The sequence below is a fragment of the Archocentrus centrarchus genome, chromosome 19, assembly GCF_007364275.1.
Source record: "Archocentrus centrarchus isolate MPI-CPG fArcCen1 chromosome 19, fArcCen1, whole genome shotgun sequence".
NCBI lineage: Eukaryota > Metazoa > Chordata > Actinopteri > Cichliformes > Cichlidae > Archocentrus > Archocentrus centrarchus.
In genome coordinates, this window is record NC_044364.1 from 10,752,401 (window position 1) to 10,776,874 (window position 24,474).

Below are 24,474 nucleotides of genomic sequence, written 5' to 3' on the forward strand. Positions count from 1 at the left end.
AAGGCTTTGTAGTAGAAGAGTCCAGATGCTGAACTGGCCTGCCTGCTGTGAACTGAAAACATCTGGTGCATCACGAAACAAAAAAACAAAAAACAAAAACAAACAAACAAAAAAAAAAAAACAAAACAAAAAAAAAAAAAAAAATATATATATATATATATATATATATATATATATATATATATATATATATATATATATATATATATATATATATATATAAAACAAAGCAGACCCAAGACTGTTGAGCAGTTAGAATCCATGTCAGACAAGAATGGGGTAACATTACCAAAAGTAAAACAAAAGTTTTTTTTTTTAGATGTGTTGCTGCCCTCATATTCAAAATGACCTTGTAAATTTTCTCAATTTAAACATTTTATATACTTCATAGATTATATAATTTTTGTACAGTATATTTATGTGTTATTTGAATTTTTTGGACCATGTGATTTCGTTATGATTGCATAATGAAAATAAAGAATCTTGATTCTTAGATTCTGATCAACAATCTGCACCAGTTGGTGGCAGTGAGGCACCAAATTTGTGCAATTCTCCTTGAAGAAGACAAAAAAAGCCGTAGAAGAAGAAGAAGGTCACTTTTGATTGGTTGTTGTCGCGGTAGTTTTTTGCTTTCCAAACGTAGAGCATGTGTGTTGTATACGGTAGTGTTGTGTCTTCTGTTTCGTGGCGTTTTTGTTCGACAGCGGCAGTAAGTATATATACCGCTGCTACACAGTGTCACATGGTTTAGTTCTAACCTCTGGACAGTCTGTGTGCAGCTGTTACATCCCAAACCTGCTGAATGAAACGTGCTGTGTTTGAAAAATGAGTCACGCTGACATGGAGGCGGAAGAAGCTGGTGGGTACAAACAATTGTTTCCCCCCCCCCCACTTGTGATAAACTCACAATTAAAGTGTCTTTGCGAGGGTAGTAACTCGCTAATGGCAGTTGGATTTAATGTGCTTTCTGTATATGTGCAGAATGGACCAAGGCAAACGTCCAGAAGCTTCTTGCTGCAATGAAAACCAGCATTCCAGAAAGTGAGAGAACGATCGCTTATAACCGAGGACTGAAAACTCTAGACTGGGAGAAAGTGGCTTTCCCTCCTTTTTCTCCCGAGGAATGTCAACAAAAGTGGAGAGAGATATTTCTGAAGGTGAGCACTTTGTAACTCAACGTGCTTTTAGTAGCTCAGTTTCACTTCTGTTCCTAAATATTTTTAGCATATGTTCAAATGCTCAGTTGTAGTGTTTTATATACCGGTCTTAAAAAAACAGTTAACTTAAACATTGCCTGTTTAAGTCCTAGAGCCAGACTGATCCTGGCTTTGTGGAGCTGACACTTATACTCTGCTCAAAAGGATTAAAGGAGAACTTTGGAAACACATCAGAGGGAAAACCCAGGACCCATTGCGCCAGCATAGGGACTGATGGTGGGTCCAAGGATTTTATCCTGATACCTAATGGCAGTCAGAGTGCTGAATGATGTTAGAGGCAGGATAACATTTTCCACGGCTGCTCCAAACACATGCACGTCTGTCACGTGCTCAGGGTGAACCTGCTCTCCTCTGAAAAGCACAGGGCACCAGTGCACTTGCCACTTCTGATATTCTAAGGCCAAGTGGGCAGTGAGCACAGGGCCCACAGCAGGCTGTTAGGCCCTCAGGCCACCCTCATGAATTCTGTTTCTGATTATTTAGTCAGAGACATTTACACCAGTGGCTTGCTGGAGGTCATCTTGTAGGGCTCTGGCTGTAGTCATCCTGCGCCTCCTTGCACATAGGAGCAGATTTCGGTTCTGCTGATGGGTTAAGGTCTCCTGGAATCTCCTCCATGAACTTGAGACTGTGCTGGGAGACACAGCAAAGCTTCTGGCAATGGCACATATTGATGTGCCATCCTGAGGAGTTGCACTACCTATGCAACCTCTGTAGGGTTGTATACATAGGGTCAGTGTTTATCAGCTTTCCAGCAGTGTTTCCTGGGAAGTTTGTTTTGTTTTGTTTTAAATGGTCATGGCAGCTAATTTAAGAAAATGCAAAAAAAAAAAAAAAGCCTGCTATAAAATGACAAAATATTGTTGAAAAACGATGCACTATGAATATCCTTGTTGTTGCTCAGATGCGGAAGGCTCGCAGCCTCACAGAACTTATTGTTGAAGCTGAAGAAGTCATTTCTGATCCTGTCAAGAACAAAAAGGTAAGCACAGAACAATCTGAACTTCCATACCTCTTTTAGTGAATGGGGGAAAAAAAATGTCATGCGAGTCACTGTGTTTACTAACTCAAATCTTACTGCGAAGACGCTTTCAGTCTTAAGCAGTTGCGAGATCTGAAAGTGACCACTGGTGTGCTGCTCTTTGAGTTCTGGCGTGTGTTAATGTTATACAGGTCAGCTACTGCTCTCTCTCATCTGCTGCTGGTAGCTGGTGAAATGGTGCTTTTGACTGGTCAGCTGGTGCTCTGACTGTTGGCCAGTAAGTCGTTGTTTGGACTGTATCCTGCTGCTCTAAAGTAGACCTTCATATATGGGATGTGTTTTTGTTTTGTTTTTTTTTTTAACTAGGAAAAAATATAATAACACAATAACACTACTCTAATTCAGTATTATTGCTAGAGTGGATTCAGAGAAAAAGAAAAGGCTGCTGTCTTTTGTTCCTCTCTTTTCTGAAGAAATCCATTAATGAACTATGAAACTGGTTGGTCAAGTTTGAAAATAACTACAAATTAACCAGATATGCAGATTTATTTTGTTTATTTATAATGAAGCTGCAATCAGTTTCTCTTATTGGCAGATCACAGCATACCCAGAGGCTGACCACTGAACCCCCAGCAGCTTGTGCCATTTTTTTCTCCGCATCTCTGAGTCTCTTGTGATGCTTGTCAGCTGCATGGCATTAAAGGTGCATTGCTCTGTTGGTTATAATTGCCCTCTATTGAGTATTCACTGTTCTGAAAATTCAGATCCATCCAGCGTTCCTGAAGAGACCCAGGCCCGTAACTGCCATCTATTTCTCTGAAAACTATTCCAAGCTTCAGAAGCAGCATCCAGGGATGAAAAACTCGGGTTTGATGAAGATCGCGATCAAGCAGTTCAAGAAGCTTCCAGATAAAAAGAAGGTACAGTCTGTGAGAGGCTGTCGCTACAACACTGCCTGTTCCCATCATCAGAAAAGCGCACATTTTAAGTAATGAATTATTGACTTTTTCAGGCTCCGTATGTGGATCAATTCAAGAATTCATTTAAAGAATACACTGAAAAGAAGCTGGAAATAAGGTAGAAGATAAACACACGTGCTCTACAGTGTGTACATTTGGAATTTGGCCCAGTAGGCTGCTTGTGCAAAAAAAAAAAAGAAAGTCTAACAGATGTTATATCTTTCAGGAAAAAATATAAAATATCCAATCGGAAGTGCAAAAAAATAAAGTTGGACCCTAAAAAGACCCCAGCTGTGGAGTTGGATAAGGATGATGATTGTCTGCCTCCCAAGCCCCCTGTGTAAGCCACACACACACTACTTGGCTTTATATTCATAGATTTTATGTTCAGTATTCTAAGTGTCTGCATTAGTGTGTCTGATTAGTATGTTCAGTATAAAGATTTGACTGTAGGAATTACACATGGACACAGTTATAGTGTGTTGATCTGAGACTTGTTTTTGTTGCTGTGCTTCTTAAACAAATATAATTTAACACAGGCTCTGCAGCAAACAGAACTTCTCGAACAAATGTGCAGTTTGTCCATAAACTTTGCTGTATAACTGCTTTTCTGGCTGCCTGTGTGGTTGTGTACCCGGAGGACTGTGTTACAGTAACTTGGATTTATATTTAACATAGTTTTAATCACATCTTGCGTCCTGTGAAGAGGCTACTGAGCAGGTTTGTTTGTTTCTGTGTATGTCTTTAGAAGTGGCTATATTTTATTCTGCAAAGAAATGTCAGAGAAGGAGGATGTCCCCAAAAAATCCTGTGTAAGCGAGTGGTCCCAAAGGTGGCGAAATTTAAGTGAAAAAGAGAGGAGAGCATACATCACACGCTGCAAAGAGGTATGAACTTGCTCATTAACTGCTGTAAAACAAAACTCTGAAATCAAGATTATCATGTCAAGTTATGTTAAAAATGTCTTGAAACAGAATTAAACATGTAGCTCATTCGTTTCAGTTGAAGAACCAGTACTCTACTAAGCTGCGTGACTATCTAAAGGTAAGTTCTAAGCCTATAGTTGCAGCATTGCTAACAAATCTCACAGGATTTGTGTGACTGTTGCTGTTATGTTGTGTTCTGTTCTTCAGGGGTTTGAAAAGGACGAGCAGCAGCAGATCCTCCATGAGAATAAACTCAAAATGCCTGTAATGCAAAAGGTGAGAAGTTCATGGCAAGTAAATGGAAAAGGAATTTGATCGAGAAGCAAACGGCAAATGTACAGACACGTGCAAAACTGCAGGTTCCTTTCAATGTAAAAAAGAAACGAGGTTAACTGAAATAAAATGCCTTTAAAAAACTGGATGATGTGGCAGCCTCCAAAGCTTAAACATTAGATACAATATATGGACCAAAGTATTGGGCCTTACCTTTTTGAGGTCAGTGGCGTTTTCAGTCTTGTTGCCACAGGTGTGTAAAATCAAGCATCTAGCCTCGCAGTCTGCTTTTAAAAACATTTGTGAAAGAAGGGGTCGTTCTAAAGGGTGCACCAAATTCAAGTGCGGTACTGTAATAGGATGACACTGTTGCAACAAGTTTGTGAAATTTCTTCCCGCCCAGTTATTCCACGTCAGTTGTAAGTCATCTTATTGCAAAGTGAAAGCATTTAGAAACCACGGCATCTCAGAAACAAAGTGTCAGGCCACACAAAGCTATAGAACGAGGTCCCCGAGTGCTGCGCCACAGTGCATAAAAGTTGGCAAACACGCTGCTGACTCAGTAGCTGCTGAGTTCCAAATTTTTAGCATTAACAGCATCAAAACTGCAGCTTCATGGTTTGAGTTTTTATGGCCAAGCAGCTTCTGGAGGAGTAATGTGTAGGTGGCCCAGGACTTTTGCCCATATAAGGTGAGCACTTTGTAACTCAGCGTGCTTTTAGTAGTTCAATTTCAGTTCTGTCCCTAAATATTATTTAGCAGATTTTCAAATCTTTAGTCGTAATGTTTGATATACGTCGTTTAAAAAATAAATACGTTTTTTTTTATTATTATTTATTATTATTATTATTAATTTAACTTCAACATTGCCTGTTTCAGTGCTAGAACCCAGACCAATCCTGGCTTTGTGGAGCTGACACTTTTTATGCACTGCTCAAAAATATAAAAAAAAACACTTTGGAAACACATCAGATCTCAATGGGAATATCTTACACTGATCTTATACTATCTTATACTGATATACTCAGTAGCCACCAAACTGATCATGCTGAATGATGTTACAGGCAGGATAATGTTCTCCACGGCTCCTCCAGACCCTTTCACGTCTGTCACATGTGCTCAGGGTGAACCTGCTCTCATCTATGAAAAGCACAGGGCACCAGTGGTAGACCTGCCACTTCTGATATTCTAAGGCAAATGCCAGTCAGGCTCCATGGTGCCAGGCAGTGAACATAGAGCAATCTCCTCCATGTGCTTGATACTGTGCTGGGAGACACGGCAGATGTTCTGGCAGTGGCACATATTGATGTGTCATCTTGGAGGAGTTGGACTACCTTTGCAATCTCTATAGGGTCCAGGTATCTCCTCATGCTGCCAGTAGTGACCGAAGCAGCTGGTATTGATTAATGATCCCTTCTGCTACTTAACTGACCAGATCAATATCCCTGATTGATGCTGTACTCTGATTATAAAGTGTTCCTTTTACTTTTTGAGCAGTATATTTAGTAAGTAACTGCAGGCCTTCCAGTGGCCACCTGAGATTGGAGTATGAAATTATCTGACTATTAGTATGGCTTGGTTTAACAGTCAGCACTGCTGCCTCACAGCAAGAATATTCCCAGATCGAACCCACCAGCAGGGTGGAGTAATAAGACTGCCAACACTTTTGGCACATGTTAATAGAACATACATTTTTCTTTAATGCTCAGTTGACGAATTTGAATATAAATTTTGGAGAATTTTAATTTGTTTACTTTTTAGCTATCTGTTGTTGTCTTTTAATATCTTTTTGTTTCTAACTTTTCAGTCATGTAAAGATCAATTCTGTGGCATTGAAACATGTGTTTGTCATAAATCTGCAGATTTCCAATAAAACATACAAGGAATTACTACCTGGCGAGCCCAAGAAGCCATCCACGTGAGTATAACCATCAAATGTCTGCACCTTTGAGGATTCATTTTAACTCACAGTAAATCAAAGGTCAAAGTTGTTTTTTTGTTTTTTTTCCTTTTTTTTTCTTTTCTTCTTTTATCCAGTTGTGCTTATTTAAGTTTCTGGCAAGAACAAATGGAACTTCTGAAAGAGGAGATCCCAAATGTACGAAACCGCTTTGCTGTGGTCAGCAAAATGTGGCACAAACTCTCCATGAAAAAGAAGGAACAGTACAAATTAAAAATACAGGAAAATCTGAAAAAATACTCCATGGAGCTGACGGAGTGGTTTGAGGTAGTAAAATATTTATTCATATGCTTTTTTGTTTGTTTGTTTGTTTTTTAGTTTCAGATCAAAATTAAAATTTTCAACCTATTTTTTTTTTTTCTTAAAGATGCTGACAGCAGATGAGCAGGAGGACTATCGGAAATGTAACCATCATGTGGGTACTTCAAAATTAAATTTCCTTTTTTTTTTTTTTTCCTCTCTCTCTAATAAGATTTTGTCATTCATAAAATACCTGTTCTTGCAGAAATTGCAATTTCTGGATCAGATGCATGTGGAAGTTTATGACAGGGAAGAACTATATTTGAAACAACCATCAGTAAGTCTGAATATTTATACAAGCATAATCACGATATAAATGCAGTTCAGTTATTCACAGGGTTTACTTATGACTCAGATTTTCACATAATGCTAGAATGCTAGTTTTTTTTTTTAAGTTCAAATTTCTTTTGTCACACAGGACTCAGAGGATGAAGCCACTGATAACAGCAGCAGTGATGATGAAGACAAGAACGTACTGGATTTGAATGAGGTTTGTAAACCATTAGACTAGTTTTACTTTATGTTCCTTATTAAATATTAATGCTGCCCATCTAAATATGAACTATCAACTGTTGATCTTCAGGAGGATGATGAGGAGGAAGAGGAAGAAGATGATGTCATGTTTGAGATGTATTTGTGATTCAAATGCACAGTTGAAAGAAAGGCACACATCAGTTTCAGAGGTGATTCTGAATTTGAAGAGATGCAGAAGTCCTCCAGCAGGTGATTTTTTTTTAAATAGCCCAGTCAATGTTGGCCATGCCAGCTGGGTTGTACATCTTTATGTACAATCCTTCAGGATGACAAAACCCTCACAATCTCGGATTAGTTACCATGTAACTGCTGCTTGATTCTAATAAGCAGCACTCTCACAATGTGTGTTCTGTTTGAATGCTGTTCATACTGCACACATCTGATTGTTGCAGGTGATATGATTAATATATCGACTGTACCCATATTTTGCTATTTTTCTACTGTGATCATTAGCATGCATGCATCCCAACAGTACTTCTTTTGCTTTAAAATTTGAGCCATATCTGAGTTTTTAGCCAATTATGGCATACACACTTCATATTGTCATGTCACTTTGTATTTTAACCTGTGTGAAATTGAAAAATAATGAATGAAAAAAAAACTAGCAAAAATAAAGAGGCTACTACTCTGTTTCACAGTGTATATTGCGTTTAACAGGCTTACCTTCATTTGACCGTTTAGAAAAAAATCTTCCCTTCACATACATGGGGTAAAAGCCAGACTTTGGAAGAAGTGCATGTCCTGCAGAGCCAGTCAAATGTGGGACAGGAGGGCAAGGAATAAAAACTAACCATGACTAGAAGATTTACTGTCAATAAGGCTTTCTGATTTTACATGTACTTAAGATACAGTGATGTGATTTAATGGATTTCTTATGGTTTGTTTTTAACCAGCATTTTCTATTGTCACAGACGTTTTACACGTTTCCAATAAATACGCCGAAGCCCGTTTAAATATGTGTTTTAATCTTGATTGCAACTTCCAAGTAACTGGGCTCAAACCTGTGGTTGGGGGAAGTGAAATAAACAGGACAGAGTAACCCTAAGAAAGCAGCGTGGGGAAGCACACAGTCACATGCTGCTGTGGGAGGTAAACACTCAGTCGAAGTTGGTTTAGCAGAGCAGCAGAGGAAGCGCTCGCTCGTGCGAACTCGTGTAGCGATCGATTGCTACTGCCTGATCTCTGTGATGTTAAAGATGGGTGCCTACCGAAACAGGTAAATAAACACAATTAGAAGTATTTGCAGGGCTGAGATTGCTTTATTCTTCGTCAGTGGGCTTTATACGGGGTTACGGGCGTCGTTTATTTCCCCCCCCCTTTCTCACTCGGTGTTTGTACGGGGAGTTGAGAGGCGGACAGCCGCAGTGCAGCAGCAGTGTTGGGGGTTCGGGGAAGAACCTCGCTGCACTCAGATGTTTCTTCAGCAGCAAAGACAAAAAAACAGCCTGTCACAAATAAACGTGTTAAAGAGTTTCTAATTAATGTGACACATTTAGCGTGTTTGGCTAGTATGTGTGTGCCGTTGAGCAGGAGGGGTTCGTGGGTACGATACCGCCTCTCCTATAACCTCTTGGCATTTTCAATTCCTTCAGCAAGCACAGCCTATTCACAGCCACGCTCTTTGTTTTCTTCAGCAAGGTTGGGGCTAAGCTGCTTTGATTAGATGATAATGCTCGGAGCAGCACTGTAGCGTCATGTTTTAGTTGGTCTGCCGTTTTCTTGAGTTGTTGTTTCAGTGCTAGTTGTTCCAAGTTATTGTGATTTGCACTATTCGCAGGTTTTAAACGTGGGAAGGAACTCCCTGGCAGTGTTTAACGTGCAGTTGTAAGTACACGCATCTCATCCCGGGCGTCAAATGTTGGCCACAGACTGATTTGCATTCATTGTTTGCCACACCGTGTTACTAACTGTGTATCCCTCCCGCTGCAGCCCTGTTTTGGCCAATGCTTGCTGCGCTACAGCATGACCACAGCAGTGTCTGCTCATCTGGTAGTTCTGGCAACTGAAAATGGAGGAGGTTTCAATGTCCAGCCTGGACAACAGCAAGCTGGAGGTACGGTGGAGCAGGACCACGGTGTGATGGTGCTTCTGGTAGACTTGGAAATGCAAATTATATGCGCAGACACACATGGCTGAATTACTTGATACAAGAAGACAACACTGTGGGTCTTTCTCTTCCCTGATAGGCCCTAGCGCAGGACATCCTGTCTGACCTGGTGGAGGATGCGTGCCTGGGTCTTTGCTTTGAGGTCCACCGGGCTGTAAAGCAGGGCTATTTTTTCCTGGATGACACGGACCAAGAAAGTATGAGGGACTTTGGTGAGCACAGACTCCTTTTTTTCATTTTTCTCCTTCCTTCAAATAAAGCTGAGTTGTTTCTTCAGTCAAGCCAGTATATACCAGAGAGTAATGGATTCAGGCAATTTAAACATCATGCCATTAAAATATAAAAGAACTGCCTTAATTTCAACTTTCAGAAATTGTGGACCAGCCAGGACTGGATGTGTTTGGCCAGGTGTACAACCAGTGGAAAAACAAGGAGTGTGTATGTCCCAACTGTAGCCGGAGCATCGCTGCCTCACGCTTTGCTCCACACCTGGAGAAATGTCTGGGGATGGGACGTAACAGCAGCCGCATAGCCAACCGCAGGTATGAGAGTAAAGCAGACAGTTACCTCACCACAGCTGATTAGAGACTCAGTCTGAGTGGAAGCTGGTGTAGTCTCAAATGTTTTCAGTATGTTGGACTTTACATCTTCATTATTCTCTTATGAATCTGAAAACCAAGAAAGGTGTTTTTGAGTCTGGCTTTCAAGGAGCCAGACTTCTCATCATTTTTTTTTTTTTTAAGTGATCTTGAGCAATAGTTCATACATTAATTCATTTAAAAGTCCAGGCTTTCTGAAGGGCTTTCAAAGATTTTCTTTGGACATTGGCTGCTTTTTCACTCATTTTCAGATCAGTCCCTGAACCTGACTATTTTCAGAACATGTTTTTGTTTGTTTTGCTGTCTTCGGTGTCTTCACTTAACACTGACCAATGAAACATTCAAACATAAAAAAAGGCACCTTACTCAAGGGATGAACCAGTGTCATGTCTACACATAACAGACAAAAAAAAACCCCCACTGAATTTTATCTTTAGACACTTTGTTACTAGCAGCCTGTTGCAAAACAACACATAATTTTTTCAAGTTTATTTAGTTGAATCTAAAAAATGCAAACGATAACACATTTGACAGACATAAAATAGTATTTTTTTTTAATCAACAAGGTTATTCCCAAAGAACTATGAGAGGAAAAATTGTCATATCTTGGCGTGGTGTGCAGTGTTTCCTCACAAAATTTGAGGAAACCTGACAAGTGCATGACAAAAGAAGAAGTGGCAGATCTTAAAAAACAAAAACTATCTACAGCAGATGAACAATATCCGAGAGTCATGTCCTTAAGAAATAGGAGGAAATCCAGAACTGATCTGACACAGAACCTGAGAGGGTCATCTGGCCCTACTACTGTTTCTACTGTTTTCTGAAGCCTCATCAGAAATGGTCTCAGTGGAAAACACACGGTGGAAAACGATCAGTCACAGATTGGCCTTCCCAGAACCCGGACCTCAATATTATTGAAGCAGTGTGGGGTCATCATGACAGAGACCAGAACAAAAGGCAGCCAACATCCAAAGAAGAGCTTTGAATGTCCTTCAAGAAGCCTGGAGAACTATTACTGAAGACTACTTAATAGAATTACAAGAAGTCTAAGAGAGTTCAGGCTGTGCCGAAGAATAATATTGACTTTTAAGCTAATTAGAATTGTTCAGGCTCTGTTTTTGCTTTATATGCTGCATTTCCATGTATGTTTGCATGTTTCAGTTAATCGTTGCACCTATTTCCCATTTTCCTATAACAAAAGTACAAAAGCACAGTACTGTATATAAACTAAATATACTGTAGGTGTTATGCTGCCTAAGAAAAATGAGTGAATGATGATAATCTTTTGCAATCACTTAGCTGCGGAAACAGAAATCAGTTTCAGCTTGGAATAGGTTTGTTTCATAATCAGACTGTTATTTGCAATGAGTAATGCCCACTCAGTGTGTGTGTGTCATGCTTTGCTCATTCCTCTTTTACAGAATAGTCACTGGTAATAACGCCAACAACAAGTCAGAGAGCGACCAAGAAGATAATGACGACGTCAACGATAACGATTGGTCTTATGGGGCAGAAAAGAAAGGTGACATTCTCGTAGGCCTAGGTTGCACATGTGTGAAATTTCAGTGTGACAAATATTTGTTAAATATGGCTTAAAACTAAAAAAAAAAATCTTTCTTTTACAGCCAAGAAAAGGAAATCTGATAAGGTACTTTTGTTTTTAGCTGGCCTTATACTTCGATTAAATAATTATGTTGGGGATCACTGTTTTACTATCCCCAGCATTCTTCAGTTTATAAAAACACGTGGTACTCATTTGTCCACTCAGACATAAAATATTTTGTCTTTCCACCTCAGAATCCAAACTCGCCAAGAAGATCCAAATCATTCAAGCATAAGAACAGTAAGTGAAAACAAGCTTTCAAACTCCTGCTTGAGCACGTCTGTTTTTCATACTTGGCGTCTGTATGTAATCAAATACTTTAAAGTTACAGTGTGTAAAAATTTCACAGCTCGACGTTAGTAGATTGCAGTCTGTTTTCTTACCCCTCCCAGTTCAAGTGCATAATCCCAGCTGTGGTGGCTGCTGTAGGACAAACATCTTTAAGTCAGCCAAGAGAGAGCAAAAACATTAAATCTAGACTGTATCTCATAATGGCTGTGGCCGGCATGTGTGTTTCTACTACTGTTTGGACCGGATCCGGGTCCTCCCTGGAGGTTTTCCCTATCTGGGTATGCTGTCAGTCCACTGTTCACCTCAGCTGTCAATGCCAGGTGAGAAGTGCCCGCCTTTATTTATGGAAGATGCTGTAAAACTTTGTGAAAGGAGTCCGATATAGGTCGGTGAGTCAGTGAAGCTCACTTCTGACGGATGACAGCGATACTGAGAGGAGTTGATGAGGATATGCTGAACTTTTCTGTCTGCAAGCACTGCTGTTAGCTGCTGTTCGCATACTGTTAGCTTATAACCAGCTGCTGTTGTTGGTTAGCCGGCTCTCATCAGCTGTCTCTGGACAGCTGATGAGAGTTGCATGTCTAATCTGCTGACAATAAGTAATAGCGACAGTATCGGGATAAATAAGCATGTTTGTGCATATTTTCATTCGTTAGAGCCCAGACATCAGTTCAGGTGATGAGGCTTGAGGTCAGGTGGAAGAGGGTGACATGTTATTAAGATGCTGGTCGTGTTGGCTCTTTCCATCGTGTTTTCACTTCTTGGTGAAATGCACCCATTCTCAGATGATTAAAACAAATAGATGTGATCATTTATGTCTTGAGTCTAAAGGTGCAGGCATGAATTTAAATGTCCGTCCACAGGAGGCAAACACCTACAACTTCTCTTCTACCTTTGGTGTACTGCGTATGTGGCCGGTCTCTACCCACATACTTAAAACACGATTAGTCAGAAGAGAGATGTCCTTCCCAGCCACTATATTCAAATATGGTGGGGGAACATGGTGGCTTCCACAACCGGTGCCCCCTCCTATGTATTTGTAATGGATTAATTATTAGTTAATCACTTTGTTTTTAAGACATAATTACTCTATAATCAATGTAAATTTATGAGTACAGTATTTTTTTCTGTTAAATAACCCCCTAAGATTACTGACTGTATCATTTGTAAGGAGATCTTAAAACACAACACAGTTCTGTTACATTTTATTGAAAAATCTGAATCTCCCAATTTAAACATTCGGAGCGACCTGCTGTAGTGACACTGGACGAGTAAGGGAGCAACCAAAATTAGCTTCTTCTAACCTGTCAGTCACATCCATATAGCTGTGATATCTATCTGTGAGCATCTGCTTGGATTCAACAACATGCTGGTAACATTGCAGTCCATATTGACTTGACAGCATCACACAAGTGCTGCAGATTTCTCAGCTGCACATCCATGATGGGAACCTCCCGTTCCACCACATCCCAAAGGTGCTGTATTGGATTGAGATCTGGTGACTGTGGAGGCCATTTGAGTACAGTGAACTCACTGTTATGGTAAAGTAACCAGGTTGAGATGATGTGAGCTTTGTGACTTCATGTGTTATCCTGCTGGAAGCAGTCATCAGAAAATGGGAACACTGTGGTCATAAAGGGATGGACATGGTCAGCAACAGTACTCAGGTAGGCTGCGGCATTTAAACAATGCTCAGTTGGTACTAAGGGGCCCAGGGTGTGCCAAGAAAATATTCCACACACCATTCCACTGCTACCAGCAACCTGAACCATTGATACAAGCAGGATAGATCCATGCTTTCACTTTTACACCAAATTCTGACCTTACCGTATAAATGTCACTCATCTGACCAGGCAACGTATTCCCAACCTTCTCTTGTCCATTTTTGATGAGCCTGTGTGAATTGTAGCCTCAGTTTCCTGTTCTTAGCTGACAGAAGTGGCAACCAATGTGGTTACTGCTGCCACCCATCTCCTTCAAGGTTTGACATGTGCTCAGAGATACTTTTCTGTATACCTTGGTTGTATGAAGTGGTTATTTGAGTTACTTTTGCCTTCTTGTCAGCTCTTTAACAGTCTTACCATTCTGTCAGTATCAACAAGGCATTTTCAACCAGAGAACTGCTGCTCACTAGATTTTTTTTTTTTTTTTTTTTTTTTTCTCTGTAAACCCCGGAGATGGTTGTGGGAAAATCCCAGTAGATAAGCAGTGTCTAAAATAGTCACACCAGCCTGTCTGGCACCAACAACCATGTACATTCAGAGTCACTTAAATGGCCTTTCTTCCCCAATCTGATGCTCAGTTTGAGCTTCATTAAGCCGCCTTGTCTCATGTCTACATGCCTAAGTGCACAGAGTTCTGCTGATTAGAGAACTGCATTAATGAGCAGTTGACGAGGAGCACCAATAAAGTGGCTGAGTGCATATTTTGTAGTTTAAACATACTATATACTCAGATTTTGCTTAGAATCAATAGTTGTTTGGTAATTGAGACACTGAATAATAATGAAACGCAGTAATTTAAATCAGTGTGTGTTTGGATTGAAGGATAAATAAATTGCCCATTATTCCCCTAGGCATGATGGGTCCTAGACGTCGTATGGACAACCAGGAGAGCCCACGCATGCTGATGAAAGACGAGGCATTCTCAATAACGCAAATGCACATTCTCTTACCATTGTGTGTGAACATGCACACAGAGGCACGCTCACGGGACGACCAACAACACTTCACCTTTGGTTCTTCATGTTGTGAAATGAATGGACGTTGATGTTACACCTTTGTGGTGTTTGCTGCTCTGCAGAAGCAGTCCAGAACTCCCCCCTTATACTTGACAGATTTATTTTTATTCAGAAAATCATTGTACCAACACTTTTTTTTTTTTTGTTTTTCAGTTGAAAATGATGAATATCACCAAATATGATTTTCGCTGCACAGATGTAAACTATGTTGTACTTCATTCAGTATTTTCCTTTTCCTAAAATACAGAAATGATTAGACATTAATGTCCTTATATTACCTCACATTTTAAAATCTCATTCTTTAAAAAAAAAAAATAATAATGTCAAAGACAATCATTGCTAATGGTTTGTCTTTTGTTTTCACCTTTCACTCTCAGACTGAGTTCTCAAACAGAATTACAACACAAGCATCGCTGTCGTTCACCTGTGGAAACTTGTTTCAAAATGTTCAGTATATGAACCCCCTAAATGTAGAAGCAGGTATTTGCTGCAGAAAGCAGGTTTCTTCATTTATGTTTCATTTTTGGTGGATAGATTTGTTTTCTAGCATTCGAATATGTCTTTGTATCATGTGTTTACATTGTAAAGGGTTACTTAAGTCCTTGGTGTGTGATGTGATAGTGTAAATATTCTAATAGTTGAATTGCTGCTATCATGGCTCAGTTTGTTTCATCTGTCTAGCATAATAAATGATTTGTTATCTGTCCTGTGGTTTCATACTCATTTTAACAATTAACAGAAATGGTATAAAACAGCAACTAAGTAGATAGAAACAGAGACTAACTGACCAACAGGGGATGCTGTTGATCAAATGATGCTTAACCTACTGGATGTAACATTAAATGTTGCCTTTGTTAGTGTGGTTGCAGGTCATATTAGACAGTTGACAGATGTAAACACAGCTATGTTCAGACAGTTCTTTCTTTTTTTCAGAGTTCATTGTGCCAAGGAGGAGCTGATAATGTCTTTGTGTAACCTTACTAAACTCTGACCTGCAATACAGGCGTGTATGTAGCCCATAGGTCAAAACACTGTTGGTTTACCTTCATGTTGGGACTTAATACACAGCAATGTGCGAACCTTAAATCACCACTTATTTCTTTATAGTTTGCTTCCAATGAGCCAAACGTTTATTCATTTTTACAGTGGTCTTGAGCAATAGTTCTCTAGGCTTTCCAAAGGGCTTTCAAAGTTTTTCTTTGGACATTGGCTGCTTTCTCACTCATTTTCAATCCACTCCTACCTGACCATTTTTAGTGGAAAGATTTCTGTTTGTTTATTAAGCCACTTAACACTTATGTATGTGGAACATTCATCCACAAAAAAGGCAAGGGAAAAGCTCAAGGGTTAAACCAGTGTTTCTACATATAACAGACAATATAGCAAAGAACCAATTTTAAATTGTACCTTTATGTACTTTGTTACTAGCGGCCTGTCATAAAAAATGCATAGTTTGTTCCCATTTCTTTAGTTAAATCTATGAAAAGATAATGCAACATAAAATTGTATTTTCTTAAGGAATGGTAATGCAGTAAAAGTGTACCTGGATATTAACACAATGTGACACTATATGTCATGAATTGGTGAAGCAGTCTGGGATCATCTTGACAGAACAGAATAGAACATCTTTCAGGAAGCCTGGAGAACTTTTCTGAAGATTATTTAAATAAATTACAAGAAAGCTTGCCCAAGAGAGTTCAGGTTTTGTTGAAGAATAAAAGTGATCATATCAAATATCGACTTTCAAACTTCCTAGAACTATGCAAGCTATTTTTGCCTTATATACGGCATTGCTATGTATGTTTGCATATGTTTCTGTAAATTGCCTATTTTCCCTTTTTCCCTGCAAAATATAAGTGAATGAGAGGTGTCCTGAGACTTTTGATCAGTATATTAATGTTTACCAAAACTAATGCGCAGGAGGCAGTGTTACTCTTGAATGGTACTAAAAAGAAATCCGAGTTTTGATCAAGAAACAAAATGGTGCAATTACAAAATTAAGCACCAGTTTCTATAAATGTCACACTTTGAAATCAAGCCACTGAAAATATATACTTTTAGTGGAATACACACACACAAATTCAAACTAACATATTTATGTACTCGCCAAGAAAAGTCTGACGTCGAGGTTAACTTATTAATGAAAATCTGGAACTCCGTAATTTCCGACATCCTGTGAAGGCAGCATGTAGTCTTGAGAATACTTGGTTTAGCTTCAGAGCGTAGACAGTCTGTCTGCTTAAGATACTCCGTCTGTCTTAAGTCAAACGTTATCATGTTTTTCATTTGCCTCACAGTCTAATAGCTGTTAGTTATCGTTTATCTGGCGACGTTCAGTCGTATAGCCAGGGGTGGGAGATGACAACAGCCGCCAGTTGGTGTCCACAAAACGAGCAGTCACTAGGTAGAAGCAAATCCCGGAACTTGAAACGGTAGGAAGCGAGCTAACATTAGCTAGCTTTTTGTTGACAGTGTGCTTGCTGTCAAACCAGAAACCGACCTAAGCAGAAGTAACTGTAGTTAGCTTCCTGTTTTGGGACTTCAGCCTGCCGCGCTTTTATTCGGACCGAATTTCGTTTGAAGTTCCCGTCACTTTTAACCACTTGTGGATCTAGAAGATGGCATCAAGAGGAGGCTTCACGGGTCCTCCGATGAATCCGACTATGAGCCCCATGAATGTTGGACATGCCGCGGGCATGAGGATGCCAGGAATGCCACAGCCTCCGGTGGGATATCCCCGAAGCATGAGCAGCGTTCCCCAGTACCCCCAGGTTGGTTCTGCTTGATTTCTCTGTGTCAAATAATGAATCTGTGGGAAAGGTGAGGGTAACCACCTCGATGTCTTTTCAAGCTTTTCGTTACTTTAGCTGGTTTTAAGAGCCCTGAATTCGTATTTAAATAAAAGTAGGTAATCGGATACAATCATAGGCAAGCGTTAAAATAAAAATAATTAAATAAACGTAAAGCTCATTATTCTTATATATCACCGTGTGGACACTACTTCCGCCTTCGGAGAGGGTATAATTATTTATTGATTAATACCATAGTTGAGTGTAACCTTTTTGTTATGGCGTTAAAAATGATTAATAACAGTAGTGTGACGTTTAATTAAAATTAATACCACTTAACGTTTTGTGCGAGTGTGAAAAAGAGTCACGTGGTTGCCCTTAGCCTCCTGTCAGTTAGCGTGAAAGCAAAAGTTTATCACCACCATCTGCCCCGAGGCAAGCCTGCATACATTATGCCAGTACTGCCACCATCTGCAGCTTCATGTGCCTTGTAGTTAACATGCATCATTGCAGTTGTCTTCGTTTGACAGTTAGAGCCATGCGGGTTCGGACATTTGCTCCTTTGTTCACACCCTGGACAAAGCAAGAGAATTCACACACATTGTTGATACAATTATTTACAGTAGTAAGGTTTTATATCAAGACCTAATAAAAAATTATCTAGTCAGTACTTAAAATATATACAGCCTCAGGTGAGCTACAAAAAAAGAACATATTTACACCAGCACACTCTGTGATTCAGTAGATGGTAGAATCACTTTTAGCAGCAGCAAAGTGAAGTAATCGCTTTCTCTATGACTTTATCAGTCCTTCCCAACATTGTGCACTCTTCATTACAGCATTGCTGGCTTCAATGGGTTTTGCAAGAATTTGTTGATGCACAGCCCTCTTAATGTTCTGCCACAACATTTCAATCGAGGCGAGGTCTGGACTCTGACTGGGTCATTGCAGCACCTTGATTCTTTTTTTTTTTTTCCAGCCATTCTTTTACAGATTTGCTGCTGTGCTTGGGATCTTTGTCCTGCTGCATGACCCAGTTTGGGCTAAGCTTTAACTGTCGGACAGATGGTTTCACATTTGATTCTAGAATACTTTGTTATTCAAGTTTATTGTTGACTCCGTGACTGCAAGGTGTCTGGGTCCTGTGGCTGCAAAGCAAGCCCAAATCATCACCTCACCCCCCCTCCACTGTGCTTTACAGATGGGATGAGGTGTTTGTGCTGATATGCTGTGTTTGGTTTTCACCATACCTGGTGCTGTTATGGCCAAACATCTCCACTTTGGTCTTGTCTGTCCAAAGCAGATTGTTCCAGAAGTCTTGTGGTTTGTTCAGATGCAACTTTGCAAACCTAATCCATGCTGCCATGTTCTTTTTTAGAGAGAAGAGGCTTTTCCCTGGCAACCCTTCAGTTAAGGTTTTTCTGTTTTAACTGAACAGATTCCAGTTATTCAACATGCTAACTGAGGCCTATTGAGTCTCTTTGGTTTTGTTGTAGTTTCTCTGAGCATTGCGCAGTCTACCCTTGTGGTGAATTTGCTGGGATATCCATTCCAGGGATGACTGGCAACTGACTGTCTTGAATGTTTTCCACTTGAGAATAATCTTTCTCACTGTAGAATGGTGGATTCGGATAGATTGATAATGGCCTTATAACCTTTCCCAGATTGATGGGCAGCAACCGTTGTTTCTCTGAGATCATTGCTCATGTCTTTCCTCCTTGGGATTGTGTTAACACACCTGAATGCCCCAGACCAGCAAGCTGCCAAAACATCTGCTTTTATAGAGGCGCTTACACCAGCTGGTGATCAATTAATCAAGTGTATTTGAATAGCAGCACTTGATTGTTACTTACCATCTTATGGAAGAGTAAGGGTGTACTTTTCACACATTTCTTTCCCATTTTGGTTTAGTTTTTTAAAATAAATAATGATAAGGTGCAATATGCCATGTGTTGTAGTTGATCTGAGGTTGTATTTCCATCATTTTAAGACCTGCTAAAGTCTTGATTATTTTTATCATGTCCAGATATATGAATCTTTATAGCTGAAACAGGGTGTAATAGTTTTTTACCATGACTGTACATTGTGTTGCCTGAGTTAAAAATTGCACTGCCATATTAGTTTTTATACTCACAGAAATGCAAAACTTCATAATGAAATGTCACAACTAAAATCTAAATAATCCTATCTGCACAGACAATGCATTGATTTTCTGTCACGTTTTTATTTGCGGATATTATGACTAACAATATTTATGGTACAGCCAAAAACATTGTGGGAGCAATGAAATACAAATTCCTATTATCCTCTTTTTAAAATGAGATCTGGAGAAATTGTTCAGTGAAGTCAGTTTCCCTCCATTTCTCTAGCGCCCCGGGATGCCACCCAGCAGAGTCGGAGGCCCCATGGGGTCAATGGGGGGTCAGCTGCCTGGTCCCTCTTATGGTAGCAGTAGCATTCCCATGCGGGCAGGCATGGGACCCCCAAGCATGGATGTCTCAAGGAAACGGTTTCTTCACCAGCAGCACCACCATCACCAACAACAGCAAGAGGCGCTGGGAGGCCTCAGACGAGGGTAAGAGAGGAGAGGGGACAAAATTTAGGGGGTGGCACTGTCAGTGTCCATCCAGAGCAGCCAAAAAGTACCTTATACCAAGTATCTTATACTTGCCTTTGGCTCGGTCCTTCAATTCTGCTGTTTGGCCTACGTTACCAGGAAACTAGAAGTGCTACATAAGTGCCAGTCCATTGCTAGCCCCTCCTTTGAAGCCAACTTTCTTATAATTGGCTGCCCCTTGTAACAGAAGGCTTGAACAGCAGGTCAGTGCAGCTGTTCAAGTGCTCATAGCCAGAGCTTAGTGGTTGAGATGACCATAATAGAGATATCTGCTCTTACTGACATCATACAGAGAAAAAAAGTAGTAAAAGCTTTTTGAAAGGGAACATTTCAGAAGCCTGAGGTTTAAGCTCCCAGGGATTACTTCCTTGTTGTCACTTTGGCCACGTTTAATATGAGTGTCCACCACTATAAACAGTACATAATACATAAAATGAGGACAAGTATAATAGGCCCACTTTAAAGATGCCAAACCAAATTCAGAGTTTATTTTGTTGACTTCAATGACTCCAGGAAAGTGCTCACTAGAATAAAGACATTTATGTGTAAAAACAGAGCGTATGAATCTGGCTGTACAGCAAACAGATCACTCCAGGGACCTTTCCATTAATATTTTCTAGGGCAAAGTAGTTGGAGTCATCCAGTTATAAAAATGCAGTAAATTTGTCTCGTGGTTTGTTGACATTATCGCAACAGCACTTTTCATTCAGGCCTTTTTCTCCTGTCTGTTTATGAAGTGACAGTACTGTTAAAAGCACTCAGATCACACAGACACGAGGATACCAATATCTCATGACTGGCCTTTGCTTTTAAAGTGGGTATTTTTGACTTCAGACTGTTCCGTGACGCCACACTCATAAATGTGGCCAGCTGTAATGCTTCGTCCACAGTGATTCTTTTGTGTTTTAAGGTTAATTTCATAAAAAAAAAAGTCAGTATCTTAGCATAATCTCAGTCTATAAGGATTAGTGAGTCACAGTGCTACGGGCACATCCTAAATTCTCATTTAATCACATGGAAATGAGGTTTAGTCATCGTGAAGGTGAAGTGTATAATTAAAGAACAAAATCAATTTAATGAAGTCAGTGAGTAAAAACTTGATGCACTCTTTCGGGGGACTTAATTAGCATATTGCATTGGCCAAGATTACATTATCACATTGCAGAGTTTTCCCATAATTAGTAATCAGATTAAATGAAAGAGGTCTTTTACTTGATCTTACATCACATGTTGGTGTGTGGCCAGTTCCTGTGAAATTGGTTGACTGGAGTCACACTTCTGAGGGCAAAAGCTAAAATGATGGCACACACTGAGAAACAGCAGCATGACCCACTTTGAGATATTGTTACAAATCAGATGCAGTTAATGTGTTCTTTCCAGGGTTACAATAGTTTTGGATTTTACATTATAGTTTAGTTTTAGTTAGTTTTTACTTTTTTTTCTCTAATTCAGTTAGTTTTAATTAGTTTTCAGAGTGGTTTTGCTCGTTTTTATTAGTTTTTATTTTTGGTTTCATGCTTAGTTTTAGTTAGTTTCAGTTAGTTTCAGTATTAGTTTTAGTATTTTCATACCTAATCAGGTGCAAGATTCAAGGCGCAAAAGTGACTATTGTGTAATGAAAACTTGACAAAAGATACAGTTTAAAGAAATATAGTCAACAACCAACTGTTCACAAGACATGCTAAATTTGTGTAATATTAAGGACACACATGAGCATAATCAGGGAGAAACAAAGAAAAACATGAACTCCCAAACTCAATAAATTCTACAATAAACTCCACAATAAACTTCAGCATCAGTGCAGCAGATTAATAACGCCTACATGTGGTGTTAAACAAAAACAAACTCTTTGAAGGAGTCAAAGCTCAAATCCAGCTGCATCCTGATGTTCTCACCACCTGAAGCTGCTTCTGTTTTGGAGCTAGCTTGGTTAGATGCTCGCTAATTAAACCTGCAGGGTCTTTGCGGCCTCTGTACACAACCTACAGAAGTTGCCGACCTCATGTCCGCATTTATGCTTGTGTAGCTGGATTGTGTGTGTTAATTACCTTGTGGTCGTGTGCAGGTGTTTGTACTCAAAGAACCTCCATACGGGACTCGGCAGACCGCAGCCATTACTTTGCGGACCAGCGCGGTGAGCGCACGCACATGCGCACTCACACAGTTGTCCTGTGGCGCTCCCAGCTTAAACTCGGAGAGCGGAAACAATGATTTCATATCAATCCACAAGGCTTAAAACCCCCCCCCAAAAAACAAGTAAATGAAAGTAAGTTTATCGATTATTTCAGTTAGTTTTAGTTAGTTTTGTAAACTCACAATTCAGTTTTAATTAGTTACCGTTTTTTTCCTTTTAATTATAGTTTTTATTTATTTCAGTTAACGACAATGTTTTTTCAATTTCAGTTTTCGTTATTTCGTTCGTTTTCGTTAACTATAATAACCCTGGTTCTTTCCAACCAGACCATGTGCGACTCTGGAAATCATTTTCTTTGCTTTTCTTTCTGTGTGATTCAGAGCAAAAAGGCGCAAGATGGCCGACAAGGTTCTGCCACAGAGGGTAGGAAAACCTCAACCCCCCCCGAATCATATTGATATAAATGTTGCCACAGTTGTCTATGTTCATCCAATACTCAACATGCTACTGTTCTCTAGATCCGAGATCTGGTCCCAGAGTCCCAGGCTTACATGGACCTCCTGGCCTTTGAGAGGAAGTTGGACCAGACCATCGCTCGAAAGCGTATGGAGATTCAGGAAGCCATCAAGAAGCCCATTATGGTATCTCTTCTTTATGTGCATTGTCATGTAGTTAAGTCTACTTTAAAATCGTTTTCAGGCTTTGTGAAATGAAACAAATGCTCATTTTAAAAGAAGTCAATAAAACAATCTCAGCTGTGATCTGAGTTCCTGCTGGGTTACTGTGTAAGCAGTTTCCACAGAACAGCAGGACACAGTAAAGTTTGTTCCCACATTGAAACCTGACCTCTATGTTTTCTTGCTGCAATTTTAACTTTTAGCTTTAACAGTGGCAAGAACACTGAGCTTGCTGAGAGGTCTTCACAATAAAAGTGCCTGCAGGAGCAGGAAATAGTCGGTTTGCATTAGCGGTAAATTAATACAGTTATGATACGGCTATAGAGAAGAGTGAACAGTACGACTGATGTGAAATTAAAATGATAACGACTTTTTACTGCACATCCTTCGTTAGGTAGCAATGGGTCTCCTGTTAACAGTGCAAACTAATATAAAAAGATTAAATTGTTGTAAACGCAGTTAATAGCTTGAAACGAAGAGTTGGATTTACATTGTCTTTGTTGGAGAGTCCATTTGACAAGTGAGTTTTGAGCAATTCAATTATTCCCAGAATAATTTGCTTGTACCTCTGAATTACACAGCAAAAGCGCAAGCTCAGGATCTACATTTCCAACACTTACACTCCCAGCAAGCCGAGGGTGAGGAGGCGAGAAGGTGTCCTCCTGGGAGCTGCGAGTCGAAGGCAAACTCCTGGAGGAAGTAAGTGAATAGCGCATATGAGTGCGTTTGCTCTGTTTCACCATTGTCCCAGTGTGGTCTGACTGCAAGTATTTCAGTCTCTCTTATTGTGTTTCTGAAAACTTAAGTTGGCCAGTGTTCCTGGCTCAGACTACGCAGCCAGATGTGTGTTTACAGATTTTCTCATTCCACCCCACAACTGCTTACACACACACACACACACACACACACACACACACACCACACACACACACACACACACACACACACACACACACACAGGCTCAGGATCTCTTTTGAAATACGGAATTGAAACCACTGGCCGTTGCATACCATGAGCTGACTGGCCTCCCCTCCTGCCATCAATTCCAACTTGACTCATTGTGTCATCTGGGGCCACATGAAGGAGGGTTTTTTTTTTTTTGTTTTTTTTCTGTTAAAACTTCTTCTCAGGCTCATGGGTTTAGGCATGTGTAGGAGTATTGCATGGGAGCAACAGAAAAGGGATGTGAGGGAAGGAGTGAAAGGGGTCGTGTTGAGCAAACAGACTCTGACAGGGTTGGGGAGAGGGCGGGAGGGTGCAAACAGCTTTTTCTAGTCTACAGTTTTGTGCTTCACCACCCCCAATGCGGTCAGAGCTAAACAATGCAGCTGCAGACTGACACAGCACAATAAGAATACATGGCTGTCTTGTTGCTCTGTGTTTTCACACTGTTTCATGTTTTCCATCTTCCCAGCCTGGCAAGCAGAAGAGGAAGTTTTCATCTTTCTTCAAAAGCCTGGTGATTGAGCTTGATAAGGAGCTCTATGGGCCTGACAATCACTTAGTAGAGGTATGACATAAACCTTGGATGAAATTTCTTTTGGAATATTGTAGGCACATTGACACCAAAAGCCTCAGAGATTGTTAATGGTTCACCAGCCCGAACATGTTCAGCTGTGGTCAAGAAGCTGAGCTCAGATGGAAACACTAAAAGTTTGGAGCCGATCCTTTTTGACTGTGTAGGCGGGCTTATTACACGTGAACTCATCGCACACATAAACCAGCCTCTTTTTCTTTTTTCTAATTCTGAAAAATTGTGGTCAAA

At 40.0% G+C, this 24,474-nt stretch overlaps 3 protein-coding genes across 4 annotated transcripts; all 3 read left to right on the top strand.

Moving 5' to 3' along the window:
• Positions 1–636: 636 nt before the first annotated feature.
• Positions 637–8,105, top strand: LOC115798577 (nucleolar transcription factor 1-like). Of its 2 annotated transcripts, XM_030755474.1 has the most exons (16): positions 637–859; positions 982–1,157; positions 1,362–1,433; positions 2,122–2,199; positions 2,964–3,119; positions 3,212–3,276; positions 3,385–3,498; positions 3,907–4,045; positions 4,161–4,202; positions 4,292–4,360; positions 6,220–6,275; positions 6,395–6,584; positions 6,685–6,732; positions 6,823–6,894; positions 7,036–7,107; positions 7,201–8,105. In XM_030755474.1, the coding sequence occupies exons 3-16, from the start codon at positions 1,431–1,433 to the stop codon at positions 7,255–7,257; spliced, it is 1,161 nt and encodes a 386-aa protein (XP_030611334.1). In that variant the 5' UTR covers positions 637–859; positions 982–1,157; positions 1,362–1,430; the 3' UTR covers positions 7,258–8,105. The 2 variants fall into 2 exon arrangements, with proteins under 2 accessions (XP_030611334.1, XP_030611333.1); XM_030755473.1 differs by lacking the exon at positions 1,362–1,433.
• A 1,054-nt stretch (positions 8,106–9,159) lies between these two features.
• On the top strand, positions 9,160–11,708 carry LOC115798560 (ataxin-7-like protein 3). Its single transcript, XM_030755440.1, has 6 exons — positions 9,160–9,204; positions 9,338–9,470; positions 9,629–9,800; positions 11,279–11,379; positions 11,483–11,505; positions 11,655–11,708. Exons 1-6 carry the CDS (start codon positions 9,160–9,162, stop codon positions 11,706–11,708), a joined length of 528 nt encoding a protein of 175 aa, XP_030611300.1.
• Positions 11,709–16,664: 4,956 nt separating this feature from the next.
• Positions 16,665–24,219, top strand: LOC115798721 (SWI/SNF-related matrix-associated actin-dependent regulator of chromatin subfamily D member 2-like). Its single transcript, XM_030755670.1, has 6 exons — positions 16,665–17,262; positions 19,650–19,855; positions 22,412–22,454; positions 22,550–22,672; positions 23,290–23,407; positions 24,124–24,219. Exons 1-6 carry the CDS (start codon positions 17,110–17,112, stop codon positions 24,174–24,176), a joined length of 696 nt encoding a protein of 231 aa, XP_030611530.1. The 5' UTR covers positions 16,665–17,109; the 3' UTR covers positions 24,177–24,219.
• The last annotated feature ends 255 nt before the right edge of the window (positions 24,220–24,474 follow it).

What these genes read in the sequence shown, in the direction of transcription:
- LOC115798560 (XM_030755440.1), top strand. Translation starts at nt 9,160, where the DNA reads ATGGAGGAGGTTTCAATGTCCAGCCTGGACAACAGCAAGCTGGAG. An exon ending in AGAAAGTATGAGGGACTTTG is followed by an intron (nt 9,471 to 9,628) that starts GTGAGCACAGAC and finishes TTCAACTTTCAG; the next exon opens with AAATTGTGGACCAGCCAGGA. An exon ending in AGAAAAGGAAATCTGATAAG is followed by an intron (nt 11,506 to 11,654) that starts GTACTTTTGTTT and finishes TTTCCACCTCAG; the next exon opens with AATCCAAACTCGCCAAGAAG.
- LOC115798577 (XM_030755473.1), top strand. Translation starts at nt 826, where the DNA reads ATGAGTCACGCTGACATGGAGGCGGAAGAAGCTG. An exon ending in GGAGAGAGATATTTCTGAAG is followed by an intron (nt 1,158 to 2,121) that starts GTGAGCACTTTG and finishes GTTGTTGCTCAG; the next exon opens with ATGCGGAAGGCTCGCAGCCT. An exon ending in GAGCCCAAGAAGCCATCCAC is followed by an intron (nt 6,276 to 6,394) that starts GTGAGTATAACC and finishes TCTTTTATCCAG; the next exon opens with TTGTGCTTATTTAAGTTTCT.
- LOC115798721 (XM_030755670.1), top strand. Translation starts at nt 17,110, where the DNA reads ATGGCATCAAGAGGAGGCTTCACGGGTCCTCCGATGAATCCGACTATG. An exon ending in GCGTTCCCCAGTACCCCCAG is followed by an intron (nt 17,263 to 19,649) that starts GTTGGTTCTGCT and finishes CCATTTCTCTAG; the next exon opens with CGCCCCGGGATGCCACCCAG. An exon ending in CCATCAAGAAGCCCATTATG is followed by an intron (nt 22,673 to 23,289) that starts GTATCTCTTCTT and finishes TGAATTACACAG; the next exon opens with CAAAAGCGCAAGCTCAGGAT.